At 41.6% G+C, this 18,728-nt stretch overlaps 1 protein-coding gene across 2 annotated transcripts in view; it reads left to right on the top strand.

Moving 5' to 3' along the window:
• The first annotated feature begins 5,908 nt into the window (after positions 1-5,908).
• mllt3 (MLLT3 super elongation complex subunit) overlaps positions 5,909-18,728 on the top strand; it is a 175,659-nt gene continuing 162,839 nt past the window's right edge. The window contains exons 1-2 of one of the 2 annotated variants that reach the window (XM_072590202.1): positions 5,909-6,198; positions 6,560-6,743. In XM_072590202.1, the coding sequence (XP_072446303.1) occupies positions 6,187-6,198; positions 6,560-6,743 (196 nt within the window). In that variant the 5' untranslated portion in view covers positions 5,909-6,186. The remainder of the gene's footprint in view (positions 6,199-6,559; positions 6,744-18,728) is intronic. The other variant, XM_072590198.1, reaches the window with a different exon arrangement.

Raw genomic sequence — 18,728 nt, 5'->3', positions numbered from 1 at the left:
ATGGCACAGATGCCAATTGAGTGGACTGAGTATTGGTGCAATTACATTTATATAGTGGAATGGCAAACAGTCCAACAAATTTCTAAGCTAAGCCTTACAACATTGGGTGAGCGGTTAAGAGTCGAGCAGTTTTGCACAGAATACTCAGTCACTGGCCTAGTCTTGTACTCATGGTGTTGTTGGCCTGGTCTCGTTCAGCTTGTGGTTCATGGTGATCAGCAGGATCTTGATGAGGGGTACTCAGTGGTCACGGAGCCAGTAGTAGTAAATGGGAAGTTGTTGGCCGTTCTCATGTTGAAAATGGTCTTTGTGCAGCACCAATGTGACAGACACCTGTCATTTCTCAGGTTAAGCCAAGATATTACCCAGGGTCTACTATCAGCTGATTCCTTTTCAGAGGAATTATGAATGGAGCTGCATATTGTAGAATTGTCAAGGAACATTCCTACCCATATTTTCATGAAAGAGGAAAAGGCACTGAAGAAGCCACTGAAAGTGGTAGAATGGAGTTCTTAAGAACTCTACTGATGATATCTTAAAGCTATGATGAACAACTTCTGGCCAACATAACCATCTTCCTGTCTGACTTCAGCCACTGGAAGTGTTCCCCATAGGTCTTCGCTTTGCTGGGTCCTCTTGCTAACCCACCTAATTTCAAAGCAGTTTCTAACATCACACAAAAAGATTTCAAATGTTGCAGTAATATAGATTTAGCTAGCTATAATGTTTTGAAGATATTACTGCTGAAAGGTGTAAACTTGTGTGCAAAATATCCAGGATAAATGATTACTGATAGAGTCATAGAGTCATAGAGATATACAGCATAGAAACAGACCCTTCGGTCCAACCTGTCCATGCCGACCAGATATCCCAACCCAATCTAGCCCCACCTGCCAGCACCCGGCCCATATCCCTCCAAACACATCCTATTCATATACCCATCCAAATGCCTCTTAAATGTTGCAATTGTACCAGCCCCCACCACTTCCTCTGGCAGCTCATTCCATACACGTACCACCCTCTGTGTGAAAAAGTTGCCCCTTTAAGATGACTGCATTGTTTGCTTTAACAAGAATAGGGCTGAGGAGCAAGGGACAGCCAGTGGTTGGAGACTTTTATCAGAAGGTCTCCTCACAGTGATGTGTTTTTTAATGGATCAATGACTTGTATTCATTATGATTTTAAAGAGGAACTGCGAAATAATGAAGGGAAACAATATAAACAGTGGTGTGATTTTAAAGTGAACACAGTCACTTTAAAGTGACTTCAATCTGCTAAAAGGGTACAAGGCCGATAAAAAACACCGCTGATCTTTCCTTCGCCGTGTATCACAGCAGTGACAGCTCAGGCAGGGCTTTCCAAAGTGGAGATCATGAACCCAGGGAGGGGCGTGAACTGACATTTTGTGCTTGTGAGCTTCAAAGCAATAATGGTTGCCCTGGAGGTCTGAGCTTTAAACACTGTGCCGAGAACTAATAATGTTACCTCCCACCCCACACTCCCAGCTACACAGGAATTCCTTCATGCTCGCATGTCTCTGCCTACAGTTCTGACTTGGGGATTATCACAATTTTCAAGCCTCAAAAATGGGGTCACAGTGGGATAAAATCTGGAAGTGTGGTGCTGGAAAAGCAGATTCCTGATGAAGGGCTTATGCCAGAAACGTTGATTCTCCTGCTCCTCAGATGCTGCCTGAACTGCTGCGCTTTTCCAGCACCACACTCTCGACTCTGATCTCCAGCATCTGCAATCCCCACTTTCTCCCTATAAAATCTGGAAAACCCTAACCAATTTTGGACACCATGTCTCAGGAAGGCCTTGAAGAGAACACAGAAGATATTTATTCGAATATGATCAGGAAAGGGAGGCTTCAGGTGTATGTGGATACTGAAGACACTGAGGATATCTTCCTTCGGACAGAGCAAGATAAGACAGACTTTGGCAGTATTGTTGAGGATCATGAATGGTTTTGATTGAGGAAGTAAAGTGAAGTTGAATTCCAGTGGCAGTAACTTTAGTTTGTCGACAGTGATTGTCAAAAGAATTAAGAGGTAATATTTCCGTGAAACAACAATCTAAAACAGACACTTCAGTGCAGTACCATGCTGTCTATCTTTCCAAGCCCAAGTAAGAGATCTGAGGTTCCATTTTGAGAAGTGTAGGGGATTCTGCTAGTGACACGGAAACAAACATTAAAAACTGAAATAACTGTGGTTGCTAGGAACCAGAAACAAAAATAGAAATTGTTGGAAAATCTCAGCAGGTCTGGCAGCATCCATGGAGCGAAATCAGAACGTTTCAGGTCCAGTGACCTTTCCTCAGAACTGATGGTAACGAGGAAGAAGTTGCTTTTTATTCAGAAGATAAGATGGGGGGAAGAGGGTAAGGAGTAAAACATTAGATTAAATTCCCTACAGTGTGGGAACAGGCCCTTTGGCCCAACCAGTCCACACCAACCCTCCAAAGAGTAACCCATTTTCCCTGTGACTAATGCATCTAACGCTATGAGCAATTTAGCATGGCCAATTCACCTGAACTGCTCATTTGTGGACTGTGGGAGGAACCTAGGGCACCTGGAGGAAACCCGCGCAGACACAGGGAGAATGTGCAAACTCTACACAGACAGTCACCCAAGACTGGAATTGAATCTGGGACCCTGGTGCTGTGAGGCAGCAGTGCTGACCACTGAGCCACCGTGGAAGCCAAAGAGACAGAACAGTTGGACAAAGGAGTGGATAAAGGTCAGTAGGAGAATGAATAGCTGCTAATTAGTGTCTAACAATGGGCAGTGTGTAATAGCAGACCATGTGGTAAGAAGACCTGGTGTGTCAGTTTGGGGTAAGGACATGGGAGAAGATGCCTCAGGCTCTAAAACTATTGAACTCAATGTTGAGTCCAAAAGGCTGCGGGATCACCAAGTGGAAAAAGAGGTGTTGTTCTTCTAGCTTGTACCGAACTTCACTAGAGTATAGCAGCGAGCCTGAGATGGAGGCATTGATCAGGGAACGGGCTAGTGTGTTGAAGTGGCATGCAACTGGAAGTTCAGGGTCTTTTTCTGCACACAGAATGTCAGTTCTGCGAAGTGGTTATCTTGCCTATGCATTGTTCCCCAATACAGAGGAGATCACATTGTGAACAGTGAATGCAGGTGACTAGATTGAAGTGTAGGTACAGTGTTGCTTCACCTGGAAGGTGTGTTTCGCCCCTTGGATACTAAGGAGGGAGGAAGTAAATGGACAGCTGCTACACCTTCTGCGGTTGCAGGGAAAGGTGCCATGGCACTGTGGAGGCGGGGGGGGGGGAGGATGTTAGGAATGAAGGAGGATTGGACCAGGATGTCCTAGAGGGAACAGTCCCCATGGAAGGCTGACAAGGGAAGGGAGGGGAGTATGTGTCTGGTGGTGGCGTCCTGCTGGAGGTAATGAAAATGGCTGCTAAACATCCTCTGGATGTGGATGGATGGTAGGAAGGGACAAGGGGACCCTATCGCTGTTGGGGGAAGGAAGACAGGGGATGAGGACCACAGCGTTGAGGGAGATAGGTCCAACCACCCTCTGTGGTGCTGGGGAGTCATCGGTTAAGGCAGAAGGTGGACACTTGAAAACGAACATATGGCGCTGATTTGGATTTATCCCTCGATCACATGGCAGAAGGAGATTCACTGAGCATTCTGTTGCTGCTTGTGTGACCTCGCTGCTTCCTTAACCGAATTGGTACCAGTTGGTTCAATGATTGGAAAACGCTTTGAGAGGATGTGAACACAAGGGGCGCTATGGTGGCTGTATTTGGAACACAGCGGATGGCAAAAGAAGTTTAACATAAAAATCAATATTCCAAAGTTACTCAACGCTGATCCCGGTGTGGTGTGTCTGCACCTACAAATGCAAACCGAGAATGCAGATTCTCATTTTGGAGAACCGTTATCTGAATATAGATTGTATTTAATAGTCGTCGATCTATTGACGTGTCCAATAAATCTATGTCAATGCACAGAGTCGGAGGTGTTGAATTGGCTAAACGGTGGCCAGCTGGACCATGTCGCTTGAGTGGAAACGAACCGTCAAATTGGAAAATGTCTTAAAGGGTGCACTGTGCTCAATATTTGGATTTTAGGATTAACAGCAGATGCGGTTTATAAAGGACACTTCAGGCGTGTAGTGAGCAGGCGCCAGGGTTCATTCAGTATTTATGAATGTCAAAGTGCCCGGACAGCAAAAAACTCTTTCTTACACAGTGACACTCCTCTCGATTTCAGTGAATAAACACACACACAATATGGTCGAATTAAATAAACTACTTTCTTAGCAACTGCTGGGTGAAATAACCGATGAATAAAGAGAACAAACACATTTTAATTAATTTCTGAGGAAGGGTCACTGGACCCGAATCATTAAACTCTGATATCCCACCACAGACCTGCTGAGCTTTTCCAGCAACTTGTGTTGTTGTTTCCGATTTACAGTATCTCGCAGTTCTTTCGGTTTTTACATTTTAATTAAAGTTAAAACCTTGCCACAAGCTTGCCTGTCCGGCTAATTTACACACTTTGAAAGGTAGCCCAAAGCCTCGAAGCTACTTGGATGCTGCCTGAACTGCTGTGCTCTTCCAGCACCACTAATCCAGAATCTGACTTGTCCTGATCACCAATAAAATGATGTGATAAGCCATGTCGCTGAATTTTAGATTTTTTTTTCTTAGGAAGGGGTTAAAGCGATGTGGACCAAATGCTGGCAAATGGGACTAGATTGGGCTGGGATATCTGGTCGGCGTAGACGAGTCGGACCGAAGGGTCTGTTTCCATGCTGTCCATCTCTGTGACTCCAAAGTCGGTTCATTGATAATTGACGTTAAAATTCATGTAAATCTTCCATCTGTACGGTGACAGGTTGAAGAAAGTGTCAGCCTTTGGAAAAGGGGGTTGTTTTGCTCTTTGTTAACCCCTCCCCGCTTTCCTGGTGTTCTGAAAGTAATTTTTTTTGCCCACTAATATGTAGTAAATGTACGGACTACCTACCGCCCTCTGCGGGCTCAGCTATAGTGGTGATGTCTGAGTTACAGCGCACGCTTTCTGACCGCCTGTATTGTGTTCCAGGACCCATTAAAAGCACCAAAACCACCAAGGAACGGCGTTCCAGGATCTTTCCACATCAAACCCGACCTCCCTTCCTTTCCCACCCCGGCCCCGCCGTTCACACCCCTGGGTGTCACTGTTGGACAAACAGAACCACATGGTGTGACTTTCTTAGAGCTAACCCGAGCCCCGAATCCCCGAACACACACAAACGTTATTTTTCATAGGGAATGAAAACAAAACTGTTGAAGAAACTCTGTACAGAGAGAGAGAGAAATTAAAAGGGTGGGCATTTAGAACCCCCATGAGTTCTCCCGAACTTTTCACAAGGTGTGATCACTGTCCCTAAAATAATCACACTTCCCATTGCTGCGGTTATGTTTACAAGTCCTTTCAATTGTCAGGGATGCTTTATTTTCCTACCAGGCCGGCTCCCTCTTTAACGTCTCCCTGTTGGATCTCACACGGTATTAATATTAAATATGACGGAGATCCTGATGAAGAATCGTCTGGATTAGCTTGCTCTCTCTCTCCATGGTCAGCTGCTTGACCCGCTCCAACATTTATTGTTTTCAGTACAGATTCCAGCATCTGCAGTCATTTGCTACTAAATATTAAATATGTGCTTGTTTCTTGGCATCTGCAGAGAGCAAGAATAAACAGCGCGTGTCTACCTTTCGGTGGAGCAATGCTTGTGGTACCTGTGCACTGCTTGTGTGTGTGGTGGCTTTTTTTTTAATTTCCCCCCTTGCATGCGCGTGCATTGGGCTCTTCCTCTCCCTTATTGGGAGATTGTCGCCAGTGTTGAAGGTGCTCAGACAGTCTGTGAGAGAGAGAGAGAGAGAGACAAAAAGCGCATGCTCAGCGCTGGACTGTTTCTTAGTCATAAGAGAGAGGCAGACATAGAGAGAGATAGTGTGTGAGTGAATGAGTGAGTCTGTGTACAATGTCCGCCATCAGTGGTGTCTGCAGTCTCAAGTCCAACATCCAAAGCAACTCCCCGTTTTGCATCAGTTGCCTCTGAGGCCTGTCTATCTCTCCCTCTCTCTCTCTGAGTGAGCGTGTGAGAGTGTGTGTGTGTGAGAGAGAGAGAGAGAGAGAGACAGACAGAGAGGATGGCTGCCTCGGTAAGTAAACCGCAGCTGCACCGTTTCTATTCTAGCTCTTAGTAACTGACAGGCTGGGAATCCTTGGGAAGGGGGTTCCTTTTCCCCTTGCCTTGCCTGGAGTTTTCTCCCACCCTTTTGTTTTTTTTTAAAAAAAAATGTTGTTGGCACATTTGCAAAGAAAGCGGCCCGGGGAAATGGGAGGGAGGGAGAGAGAGACAGGGACAGGCAGAGGCTGTGATCTTCTGTCCCAGCTGCTGCTGCTGCTGCTTCTACCCACCCGCGTCTGCCTCTGTGTCTCTCCCCCCACCACCACCCCGGTGCCCAGGCTGCTCGCTCGCTCGCTCGCTCCTGTCTAACCCGCTGCCCCTCTCTGTCTCAGTGTGCCGCTGTTCAGGTTAAACTGGAGCTAGGCCATCGGGCCCAGGTTCGGAAAAAACCCACGGTGGACGGTTTCACCCACGACTGGATGGTCTTTGTCAGGGGTCCAGAACACAGCAATATTCAGCACTTTGTGGAGAAAGTCGTCTTTCACTTGCACGACAGCTTCCCCAGACCTAAGCGGGGTAAGAATTCAGCAATGAGACAAAATGTATTTTCTCTCTTCTCTTCTCTCTCTTCTCTTCTCCCCCCCCCCCCCCAGGCTGTATTCTGTTAATGTGTTTGTTTGTTTTATTTTCTTGTCGCTGCGGGTCATAACCTTATTGTGTTCATTTTGCAACTCAGGTGTTTTCAAAGAGTCCGTCGGGAGTGGGTGGGTTTATAAAACAATAGGATCAAACTCCCACAATAATGTTCTGCTCGAGTCACAGTGGTACTGTCGTGATCTTTGCCTTTGAGTTTCGTGCTGTTGGGTGTCTTACATCAGCCCACAACTGAACTGGGAACATTGAAATTGCAAACTTCTGGAGCTTTTTACAGCATTGATTTTGTTAAATTTGAGGTTACTCTATTTGTTATTGTAACGCTATCTGTGCAACAGAGATTGGCAGCAGGAAGTCTTGCTTTGCATGTTATGCTATCGTTCTCTTCTATGTTTCTACTTTTTATTAGACACCTGGGATGATGAGTGAATATTTGGAAATCGTTCTGTATTACCGAATGCAGGCTGTAACTGTTCATTCGCCCCACGCTCGTCGGTTTCATGCTTTAAGAAACACCCACTTGCGGTCGGAAACTTGTGTTTAAAATTGTACCAAGTGAGATAATGACAGGCCAAAAAGTACTAGCGGCAAAGAATAGGGACGCTGCACTTTAAAAGAACGCTTGTCTGCCAATCACACTTTTGTAGATGTAAAATCCCAGCCATTGCAGGTAAATCTGAAAATACCTGGCATTTTTCTGCGTTGGGGGGGGGGGGTTCTCTATTCTTATTCCCAGATTAGGTTTGGGAACTGTTTGTAAGGCTTCGATAGAAGTGTCATTTTACGCAGAATTCATGATAGCGAGTTGTTTCCAGGACCTGATGGACTTTACCATATCGGTGAATGTGTGTGTGTGTGTTTTTTGTTTGAACCCACGAATTAATGTCTGTTCTGGGTTGGTGGTCCCTGATCTACCAAGCTGAGCTTTCAGGTGAGCAGCTCACTGCGTTGGTGATGAAAATTCAGCCTCATTCATGCCTGACAATACAAAGCCTAGACCGGCTTTAATTGTGCGTGTGTGTATGTGTGTGAGAGAGAGAGATCAGCCGGTGTGTATGTGTGTGTGTATGAAGTGTGTATTTTTGTGGAGATGCGCACGGTGCAATCTCGGCTGGATCGCTGCTGTACACAGCGACCCACAGACTGGGTTCACCGAGCAGTATTGAGAACCCGCCGAATGTCACAACTACCTTTTAACCACAAAGCATTGTGTTGTACTTCCTGTCAACTGCTGTGAACATTTGGGGCGCCTTTTCGGGTAGAGTGTCATCTTAATCAAACCTTGACCACTTCTGAATTAAGCTCATCACGTTCATTGGAATTTGTGCTTTTCTTTATATTGGCGACCTCAGGGCATGGAAGTAGGCCATTTGGCCCATTGACTCTTGGCTGTCCAGATCAATCCAGTAAGTCCCAGTCCCCCCTTCCCATACAGTTTGTTTCATTTGCATGTTCAAAATTAATTTATTGTATCTGTTTACTTCACCTCTGTAGGCAGTTTTTAAACCCCATCTTTCCTGTTCTGTTGTACTCAAGGTCTGCCAGTAGTTAATTTAACTTAGTGTCCCTGAACTGGATGGGAAACAGCTGTTCGACAAGCTTAAAACATTCGTTCTGAATGTCTTGCTTGCAATTTTTGGATTGATTGGGAATTCAAACTTGTAGCTCTGTCATGTCATTTATTGTAAGCAAACAGGGAACTCTCCCTTTTCTGGTGTCAACTGTTTGGCTCTCTGGGCTAACATCACATGCTACTCAATTCGTGTACAGATTTTATGATGAAAGGAAGAACTGTAATGTTTCAAGGCATCAATAAGAGATCAGAAGGCCTGAGAGATTCACTCATTCATTCATTAACCCATCCGTTTTACGAAATGTGGAACTTAACATCCCATGTTAGTTAAATTAGATTGTAGACATGCTTGATTAATTATCAATTGATTCTGAGGTCTTCAGAGGAATACAATAGCATAGTAAATCTGAGATGGGTAGCTCTACGTTCATTCTTGTTTGTTATGGTAACATAACTCCTTTTGAACTTGTCAAAGGACTTCTGGTGTTGTATACTTTTGATAAATAACACCTGATATTATAATGTCACATAAAGTGAGCCTTGTTGCTGTCTTCGAACCTATAAAATTGAAAGTGACAGGAAAAGCAATTTGTATGTTAACCAATTACATGTGCAGGTTGTGGCAGTAGTAGCTGTTCAAAAAAATAACAAGTGGATGCCTGAATTTACAATAACTTGCATTTTTAGAATGCCTCATTTGTAGGCCTAAGGCACTTCACATCAGAAACTGAATCGGGTAGCACCAGGTTGGTTGAAAATATGGTGAGAGAAATTTAAGTGAGTTAAGTAGTAACTCAAACATGTTTGGGGAGGGAGTTGCAAAAGCCCTTTGCTTTTTTAAGACCAAGTAGGATTCTGAGAAGCTATGGCTCATGCATAACTAACAGACATGATTTGGAGATGCTGGTGTTGGACTGTGGTGGACCAAGTTAAAAATCTGACAACACCAGGTTATAGTCCAACAGGTTTAATTGGAAGCACTAGCTTTCGGAGCGTCGCTCCTTCATCAGGTGGTTGTGGAGGACACAATTGTAAGGACAGAACTTATAGCAAAAATTTAGTGTGATGTAACTGAAATTATACAGTGAAAAATACCTTGATTGTTTGTTGAGTCTTTCATCTGTTCCAATACCATGATAGTTTCACTTCTTTCATGTGTAAATCACAAAACTTTTTAAAAAAAGTTACAATTAACCTGAAAATGCAACAATTGGTGTTAGCTAGACAATATGTTGAAGATGTTAGCCCCCTGTGTTCTGTCTATGCCATGATGTTTAGATTGATTCAAATCTAAAAAGTGAGATAAGTGTTTTACATGAATTCATGCAGTTTTTGAGCAAAGTACAATGTAACTCTGTAACTAACAGAGCTATGATGGGGTACAGCTGTGAAGGGATGGTGAGGAGGATAGCAGTTTTAGAATCTAATGCCTACTAGGTTGAATAAATGAATGAAAGTTGACAAAGTAATGATGGGTATTACAGAACTTAGTGAGGGTGGTGGAGCTTTACTCTAGGTGAAGCGTTTATAGGGAGGATCTGAAAGGTGAAGAAGTTGTTTTAGAAATTGAAGTTTCAGGTAACAAAATGTGCATATGGGTTTCAGAGATGGAAATATGCAATAGCGTGTGGGACTTGAGAAGAATGGACATAGCTGAGACTCCAAGATTGGTGGAAGGAAGTGTACTATACATTTTAAGAACAATAATTGCAACATGGCTTTTGTTTCTCCAGACTTTGTTTAGTTGAGGGATATTAAAAATGGGCAATATAAATGGAGACTGACCTTGTAAGCAGGGGAGAAGCTCATAGGTACTGTGTTGCCTTCTGAAAGGGAGAAAGCAATAGACTTTTGGAGATATGGGCAACAAGAAGATCAAGTGCAGGGTAACAACATGCAGAGAATGAAACATGCTGTTGAATGAGGGAAGCATAGGGAGAGAATTGCTTTTGGGAGGGTGGGTAGGAGAGAGGCATGCACTAGGAAAGGGAAAGATGTCAGATATTTAGATGTCTGTACAACTAAACAGTATGTTCTCTGAGGTGAATGATGCATCTGAAGATTCGCCAGCTACTGTGTATGCATGTTTATAAGTGTGTGTTTGTGTGCATAATATTGAAACACAACAGGCTGATCTGCCATTTTTTCTACAAGCCAATTTGCATAGAATTGCCACTCATTAAAATTATAAATACTTTGTTTATCAAATATCTCTGCTTGAAGGTTTCCATATATGTGGCATTTCACACAATAAAACCTGTTAATGATACTAGAATATTTAAAATAAGCATGACTGTAATGGGATACAATAGTGAATATAAATGTCATCTGTAAGAAGAACAAACAAATGTTTTTATAACACCTGATGTCTTCTGATGTGCAACTCAGTTGAAGTTTTAATTTTGTGGGGTAGTCGTTGTTAAGCAAATCCATGTAGTAATCAATGTAAGAGTCTAGTTTTGACAGCATTAGTTGAAGGATAAAGAGGGAGCTTTTCAATCTTGGATCATTGAGATGCCAAATGTTTGAGTTTTTTTGTTTTTTTTCATGGCAAGACTGCACATCGAGTTCATCTTGATTGTACTGTATTTCAAGTAGCTCATTATAGCTGGGTTGTTTTGAACATATCGTTTTTATTGGGCAAGTCACCAGGAGAACTCCCTTGCTGCCCTTTGAAAAGGGCCGCAGGAAATTTTGTGTCCATCTGAAGAGGTAGACTTAGTGTTTTGCCTGAAAGACCCTGATAGAACTGAACTTTCTGAAGTATACTTCTGACAAATGCTAGCTATCAACCCAGAAGCTTTATCCAGGTTTCTTGGAACTTAGAACTTAGAATCCCTACAGTGTGAAACAGTCCATTTGGCCCAGCAAGTCCACATTGACCCTCCTAAGAGTAACCCATCCTGGTCCATTGTGATAAGTATCTGTGTTTGTGTTCAGCTGATACTGAAGGAATAAAATGTTAAATACAAAAAGGACATGGAATGTTTGGGGAATATGGTGAGTAGAAATTCTGTTGTCATTTTTGTTAACAAAGGACTTTCAAAACTCATCAGCAATTTTGTTGCATAAGATTTTACTTTTTAATGAAATGACTTTAAGTGGATTTTTTTTTCTTCTCTCTGACTGCAATTGAGGAAGAGGGAGCTTTTCAAGCTGCCAGATATTTGAATTTTGATTTTCTTCTTCATGGCAAGACTGCATATCGAGTTCATCTTGATTGTACAGTTGTGTAAATTTGAAGTAGCTGATTCTACATTCAAGGCTGAGCTGCTAAAATGTATCATTTTATTGATTCGCAACACTGACCTGGAAAAGAGTCAACTTTTTAAGATGAAAACTAAGAATACTGCCTTCTATGTGACTTTATCAAAAATAACATAACATGATAAGTACAATAACATCTTTTTATTTTTAATCAAATTAAATAATGGTAGTTAGTGTTTTGGAACTGAGCTGAATTGCTTTGTTTGTTGAAATTCAAAGTTTATTAGAAAAGCCAAATGCTTCAAATACATGGCCAATCAAACCGCATTCTCCACGAGAAAGAGAGGTTATGATCATTTTTAGGTTTGTACCTCAGAATTAAAGGCACAGTTCACTGACTGGAAACAAGTGTATTTCAATGTCCAAAAAACTTCAGCCTCATGATTGGTAGGAAAGAGATTTGACACATTTTAAGTTGATCATTTTATAGAAGATCCAGAGGGTAAGAGTAGGCCAAATCATGTGAAGTTCTAGTGTATTAGTGGATGTTCTGTGCACTAAAACTTCTGATAATCAGTGTTTTCTTGTGAAGACATTCACGTGTTCAAACTATTTCTGTAATGTCTTTTGGAAGCATATAATCAATCATACTGCACCAATCTCTATGGTGTAGAAGCAGGCCATTCAGCCCATCGAGTCCACACCAACCCTGTATCCTATTGTACTGTTTAGAGTCCCTGATGAGTTTTATTTCCTGCCATTTTGATCCTTCAGGAATTATCAGTAAAATATACATCCACATTTGAATCCAGGAGTACTTAGTTCTGTGGTGTTCGAGATTTAGCAAGTTCCATGATTGAAACAAGAAATTCCAGGAATGTTTATCTGGTCAAGTCTGCATCTGTGGAAAGAACAAATGATTTGGATGTAAGTCTTCTAACCAAGCAGGGCCTACTGTTAAAATGTTAACCAGCGATGCTGATGTGATGTTGCTGGGTGTTTCCAGCCCTTTTTCTTTCTTGTTCCAGATTCCCATTCTTTGTAGTTTTTTGGTTTCTCGAGTAGAACTTGGTTGAATTTTGAAGCTAATCTGAAGGATGTACTGTTAATGTTTCAATTGTGAATGTTCTCTTTTTTTTTTGACTTTTTATGTACTTGTTTGAGTAGCCATTTATAAATGCTTAGAAAAATTCTGGATTTTCACCAGACTTCATAAGCTATGTCATGTTTCTAATAATAATGATGAGGAATGTCAGTTACATATGGAACATTTTCTCTATCTGAGTAGACTGTTAAAAACCACACAACACCAGGTTATAATCCAACAGGTTTATTTGAAAGTACAAGCTTGTGTGTCCAAATAAACCTGTTGGACTATAACCTTGTGTTGTGTGGCTTTTAGCTTTGTCCACCCCAGTGCAACACCAGTACCTCCACATCATGGGTATACAATACTAGCATAAAGCACACTCAGCTTAAGCAAAATGCAGCCCCAGATGCCAGGTAGATCATTCTCTGGAGACACTAATTTCAAAATACAACCTGCAGTGTTGGAACTTGTGCATGTATCACTGATATTAATTTGTAATGGAAAATAGCCTCTAACTTTACGTAGAGTAGCAGTCCTCAAGTTCCTTTGACCAATATCCTTGTCGATAACTGTGTATCTTTTGTCATCTTTCTAAAAGAGACTTGATCTGCCCATTTTTTCAATTTGTTATAAAGCAGCATGGTAGAACTGAGAAATATGCATGTATTGTAGATTTGAGCATGTTTGTTGATATGTTTTATACTGAGACTGAAGAAAATAGGATGCAAACAAGACTGCCAACACGCTAATAGGTTCTTGAGCAGCTCAGGGTAGACATGAGATTCAACATTTTGATAGCTTTCTGAGCAATTCTAAAAGAGTGTTGGAGAACCTCTGTTTGGAGAGAGAGAAACAAAGACCAATATGGCACTTCTTGAGGACCGGAGCAGCACTCAGCATGCTCTGTACTTTGCCTTTATTTGAGTTGTTGTATTGTACTGTCTATGTAAGCCATGATTCCCATAAAAATGTCCAATGTGTTTTGTGCATTGAAAAACATCAGAAGGCTACTGTGAACATAATGTCATCGTTAGTAGCTGGCATTGACCTCCAATCTAAAATGAAGAGAAAGAAAAGAGAATGGTGTTCCCCTCCTTCGTGCTAAACTTTCAACTCTGGTTGAATTCAAACTTCTGTCTATTTTTTTTTAAGAAACTGCACTGCAACTAGATGGCGGTCTGTTCCACACCTGAAGTTTTTCTATATAAATATACTTAATGCTTGGCCTGTATGTGCTATTTATCTTAGTGATTTGAGAAAGCCAAACATAATTCTACTTAATTGGAATAATTTTGTATCTGCATTCGAAGAATTGGAGCAGAGAATGGATGAAATTTTATGGCAAAATTGACTAAATATGTCATGCAATTTGTGAGTGGAAAAAGAATGCGGTGTTTTGCTTCAAAAGAAGTTTTTTTTTAAGTGTTAGCTCTGCACCGTTCTTCCCTATGTCTGTAAATTGAAAACTTTGGAAGGAAGTTGCATGTTCATTTGGGTGTTTGATGCTTTTGTTTGCTTTCTAGAAGAGGCAAGAGTGTATATATTACATACACTTTTAATCCAGCATTTTGTCTTTTTGTAAAACAGTATTCAAACATTATTTCTGAAAAGGTGTCATCCTTGTCCCAATGAGAAGTATTGTCTGTGAATCTGACCACAAGCTATCAATTCATGCAAGCAATAATTGGCATCCAGGAACAGTGCTCATGGCCTGGCACGGAATAGTCTTCTGGTGAGACTCTCAAATTGATCTTTCCCAAAAGAACTTCTCAAAAGTGCGGACATAAATTGTTACTCCCAGTCTGAGTGAAGGCCTTTTGATGGTGTCCTTCTATGCTGCAGTTGTATCTTGGCCCTTCTAGATCTCACTGAATTAGTTTTGGAAACTCCAGTGTTCAAACTCTGTAACATTTGCTGGTTTTGTGCATCATTTCATGTATGGTATGACACCACTTAAAGTCAATTTGTAGTCCATGAGTTTCCTATTTTGATTCACTTCAACATTTAATCCCTTTTCAAATGAAAGAAAAAACTGAAGGAGTGTAACCCAGGTAAGTATGGTTTATGATTGAAGCTTCTAGCCATTACACCCAGATATTGCAGAGGCTTCCTTTTATGGCCCTTTTTGGCTTGCTATGCTTCTGAGTTTTCCCAGAATTCCACCTCACGATACATATTCCTTCAGCTCCCCAAATGTTTCTTGATCAGTCTTTTGCTTTGCTCCTTTACTTTTGCGATGTTCCCCACCTCCTCCTTCTGTTTCCCACTCACCATAAAAGTATAATTTAGACAGTTATGGAAGTAGATGATTGTTGTAGCCATGATATTTGACACTGTTGCCATCCAAGGAGGTACTGTTCTCTAATGGACTGCACAATACCACATGTAGGGAAGGTCTGCACCAGAATCCGTGAGCATGATTTTGGGAAAAATGATCTTGTGTTTTGGAATTGATTTTGAGGGATGTTGCTGGGCTGCGATAGCACGCGAATGCATCTGCTTGTCAAACTCTGTAACACCCTGCCTGATTACAATAACTCACTCTGGCCAAGTTCTACTCCCTGTCTTGTTTCTGTTTTTTTGACATTTGAGTTTTATTCATCTCATCTTTTTCCAACTAACCTGTTTTACCTCAATCTTTCTTCCTTCCTCACTCAAATATAGACTTGTCAAGAAAAATGAGAGTTGTTGAGGACAAGTCGTCATGTTTAACTAATTTAAGGTTTTGAATGAACTAACAGCGAGTAGTGTCTATACGGATTTCGAAATATGCTTGTTAACAAATGTCTTCGCGGCTCCTGTACTTGTATTGCAGGGGCTTGAACCTAGAAAGGGGGAGTGGCGACATGGACACAAAGTTAGCTGAGTGGCCGGAATTGGAGCAAATGTTTCTTGTGTGAAACACTGAGTACTTCAAGTCGATGACCTGCTGTTTTCTCTCCAGCTCCTCCCCCTTGTGGCACAATATCACCAATGCAGTTTTTTCAACAATTAACACAAGACATGATGTCCACTTTGTGGGTGATGTCCAACTGATTTCAAGATTGCTATCGATTACCAGCCTCCCACTGTGGTGACTGGGACTATTTTCCCTGGAACTTCTGAGGCTGAGGGATGACTTTATAGAGGTTTATAAAATCATGAGGGGATATAGTAAATAGAGCAGGGATTTTCCCCAGGGTGGGGAATCCAGAACTAGAGGGCATAGATTTAAAGTGAGAGGGGAAAGATTTAAAAGGAACCTAAGGGAGAAATTTTTGTGGTGTGTGTAAGGAATGAGCTGCCAGAGGAAGTGGTTGATGCTGGTACAATTATAATTGAAAGACATCTGGATGGGTATATGAATAGGAAGGGTTTAGAGGGATGTGGGCCAAATGCTGGCAAATGGGATTAGAATAATTTAGGATATCTGGCCAGCATGGATGAGTTGGACCGAAGGGCCTGTTTCCATGCTGTACATCTCTATAACTTCAAGTTTCAACAGGCTGTATATATGCTCGATTACTTTGCAACCGTTGTTGAATCTTGGACTCACCTGGATCTCAATGTGGACTTGATAGAGGTCAGGTGCTCCAGTAGTCTGTGTTAGGCTGACTATTTCACTTCAGCTATGTTAATGACCAAGGCTTGGGTGCATACAATATCATTTCAAAACTCCTAGATGATGAAACTTGAGAGTATTGTGCAGAGAGGAGGATGCCATGTGGACACCATGGTGGGATAAAAAAGATCTTGGCAGATGAAATAGATTGCATTAAAGTGTCTGTTTTTGAAGTTTGTTCACCTCACCAAAACAATGAGAAGTTTTATGAAATGAGAAAGCTCTGGAAGGGGTGCGCAGGTACAAAAGAACTTGTGTGTTGGGTGTCTGCATAAATGATGGAAGGTGACCGGGCAGATTGAGAAAGCGCTTTGTATGGCATGTGGGGTCCTGGACTTTATAAATAGGGACATAGAATTAAAAAAGCAAGAAAGCTGTGCTGAACAGTTAAGTCATTGGTTTGGTCTTCACTGAAATATTGTGCCCAATTGTAGCTGCCAGATTGTAGGAAGGATGTGAGTGATTTAAAACTGGTTGACTTCGATAATGGCAGTCTTAGTAGTCAATTGGCAAATTACAAGTTCAAAACCTACTCTAAGATCTGTCTGCCAACCAGATCATTGATTTATAAAGTTGCCACTGGTACTATTTTTTTTTTGGATGCATAAAGATGAAGTCTTCTCAACTTGTTCAAATGAACCTAATGATGTGGCTTGACACTTTGTATCATAGACCTCTCTCAATTTCCATGTCAACTTTACATCCTCAGCAACATCACCAATACAGATAGTGGTTAGTCATTTCAGTTTTGGTAGTTAATGGAATCTTGCTATTGGTTAATTAGCTGCTGTTTGCTAAGATAACAAGAGAGAGACTGCACTTCTCAAGAAATGGTTTGCAAGGCAATGTAGGGTGGTAAGCAAGTGCAAGCTTTGAAGATGCATGAACCATGGTGCCAACTTTTATTGGAAAGAATGCTCCAAGTCAAACACTTCACACGTTTCATAGAGCAGAAACCTATCTGCTGTTATTTTGCATTTTGTTTTAACACAGGTTATTTCCCTTGACTAACGTGAGAAAAAACAACCAGGTTATTATCATATGCTGATTGTTACAAGTTACATGGTTACTGGTTGTGAGTTTAGCTGCTAGATCTCCTCCATTTTAGCAGTAAGAAGTCTTTAAAAGTATGCAAAAATTTTTTTTTAAAGACAGAAATAGATCCTTAGCAGGGGAATCAGAAAGTGATGGATGGCCATGTCGAATTTGAAACACTACTGAAACTGATCAGCTGTTAACTTATTGAGTGGTGGAGCAGATCCTGAAGGGCCAAATGGGCTACCGCTCCTAATTGATAAGACTTCTAAGTATTTAATTGGCTGTGAAATGCTTTTGAGTCATGTAAAGCATGATGTAAATGTGTATGTCTTTCTGTTTGCCTCAAATTTGGATCTCTCTATTTGAAATCAGAAAAATAATTTATGATCCATACATAAAAACATTTGTTCTAAATCAGACATAACATTCGAGTGGTTTGAAATGACCTATTTGGAATGTGGAAACTGGAAATCTGTATGGTGCTTTTTTTTTCCCTCATTCCTCTGATTTCAGGTGAGCACATGGGTGTGGATGTGCATGTGTACTTAAGCTACTTGCTTACATAGTTATACAACATGGAAACAGATCCTTTCATTCAACTCGTCCATGCCAACCATGTTTCCCAAACTCAATTTTCTCCCCGTGTCGCCCCTATGCCTCCAAACCTTTTCCTATTCATGTACCTGTCCAAATGTCTTTTAATTGTTGTAACTGTACCTGCATTAACCACTTTCTCTGGCAGTCATTCCACGTATGAACTACAGTCTGTTGCCCCTCCAGTCCCTTTTTATATCTTTCTCATCTCACCTTAAAAACACGCCCTATTGTTTTGAATTCCCCCATCCAAGGGAAAATACTGGTTTTTTTTTTGCTATTCACCCTATCCATGCCCCTGATGACTTTATAAACATTTGTAAAGTGACCCCTCGACCTCGTACGCTCCCTATCTAGTCTCTCCTTTATAACTCAAACCCTCCAGTCCTGGCAACATTCTAGTAAATCTTTTCTGAACCTTCTCCACCTTAATAATATCCTTCCTGTAACAGGGTGACCAAAACTGTATACAGTGAAATAACTACATAATGGTCCCTATTCTGTCACCAAGTTACCCTTTATTTACGGGGTGGAAAGTCCTTGACTCTGGCACAGCCTCGTCAGAGTCAGCACCGAGTGTGTCAGAACCTCTGACTCTCCTCTTTTTTTAATATGTCAGCCAGGGTTCCCTGATTGGACTAGATTGATAGCCCCAATCAGGGAACTCCATTCTGTGAGTTCTAGCTTGCCATCCTTGTTAGAATCATTACAAACTCCAAAAGCGGCCTGACCAATATCCTGTGCAACCTCAACATGACATCCCTAATCCTCTACTCAGTGGTCTGAATAATGAAGGCAAACATG

Source organism: Chiloscyllium punctatum, chromosome 2 (genome assembly GCF_047496795.1).
Source record: "Chiloscyllium punctatum isolate Juve2018m chromosome 2, sChiPun1.3, whole genome shotgun sequence".
Taxonomy (NCBI): Eukaryota; Metazoa; Chordata; class Chondrichthyes; order Orectolobiformes; family Hemiscylliidae; genus Chiloscyllium; species Chiloscyllium punctatum.
Note: the sequence above shows the minus strand (reverse complement) of the source record. Positions and strands in the feature narration are given on the sequence as shown.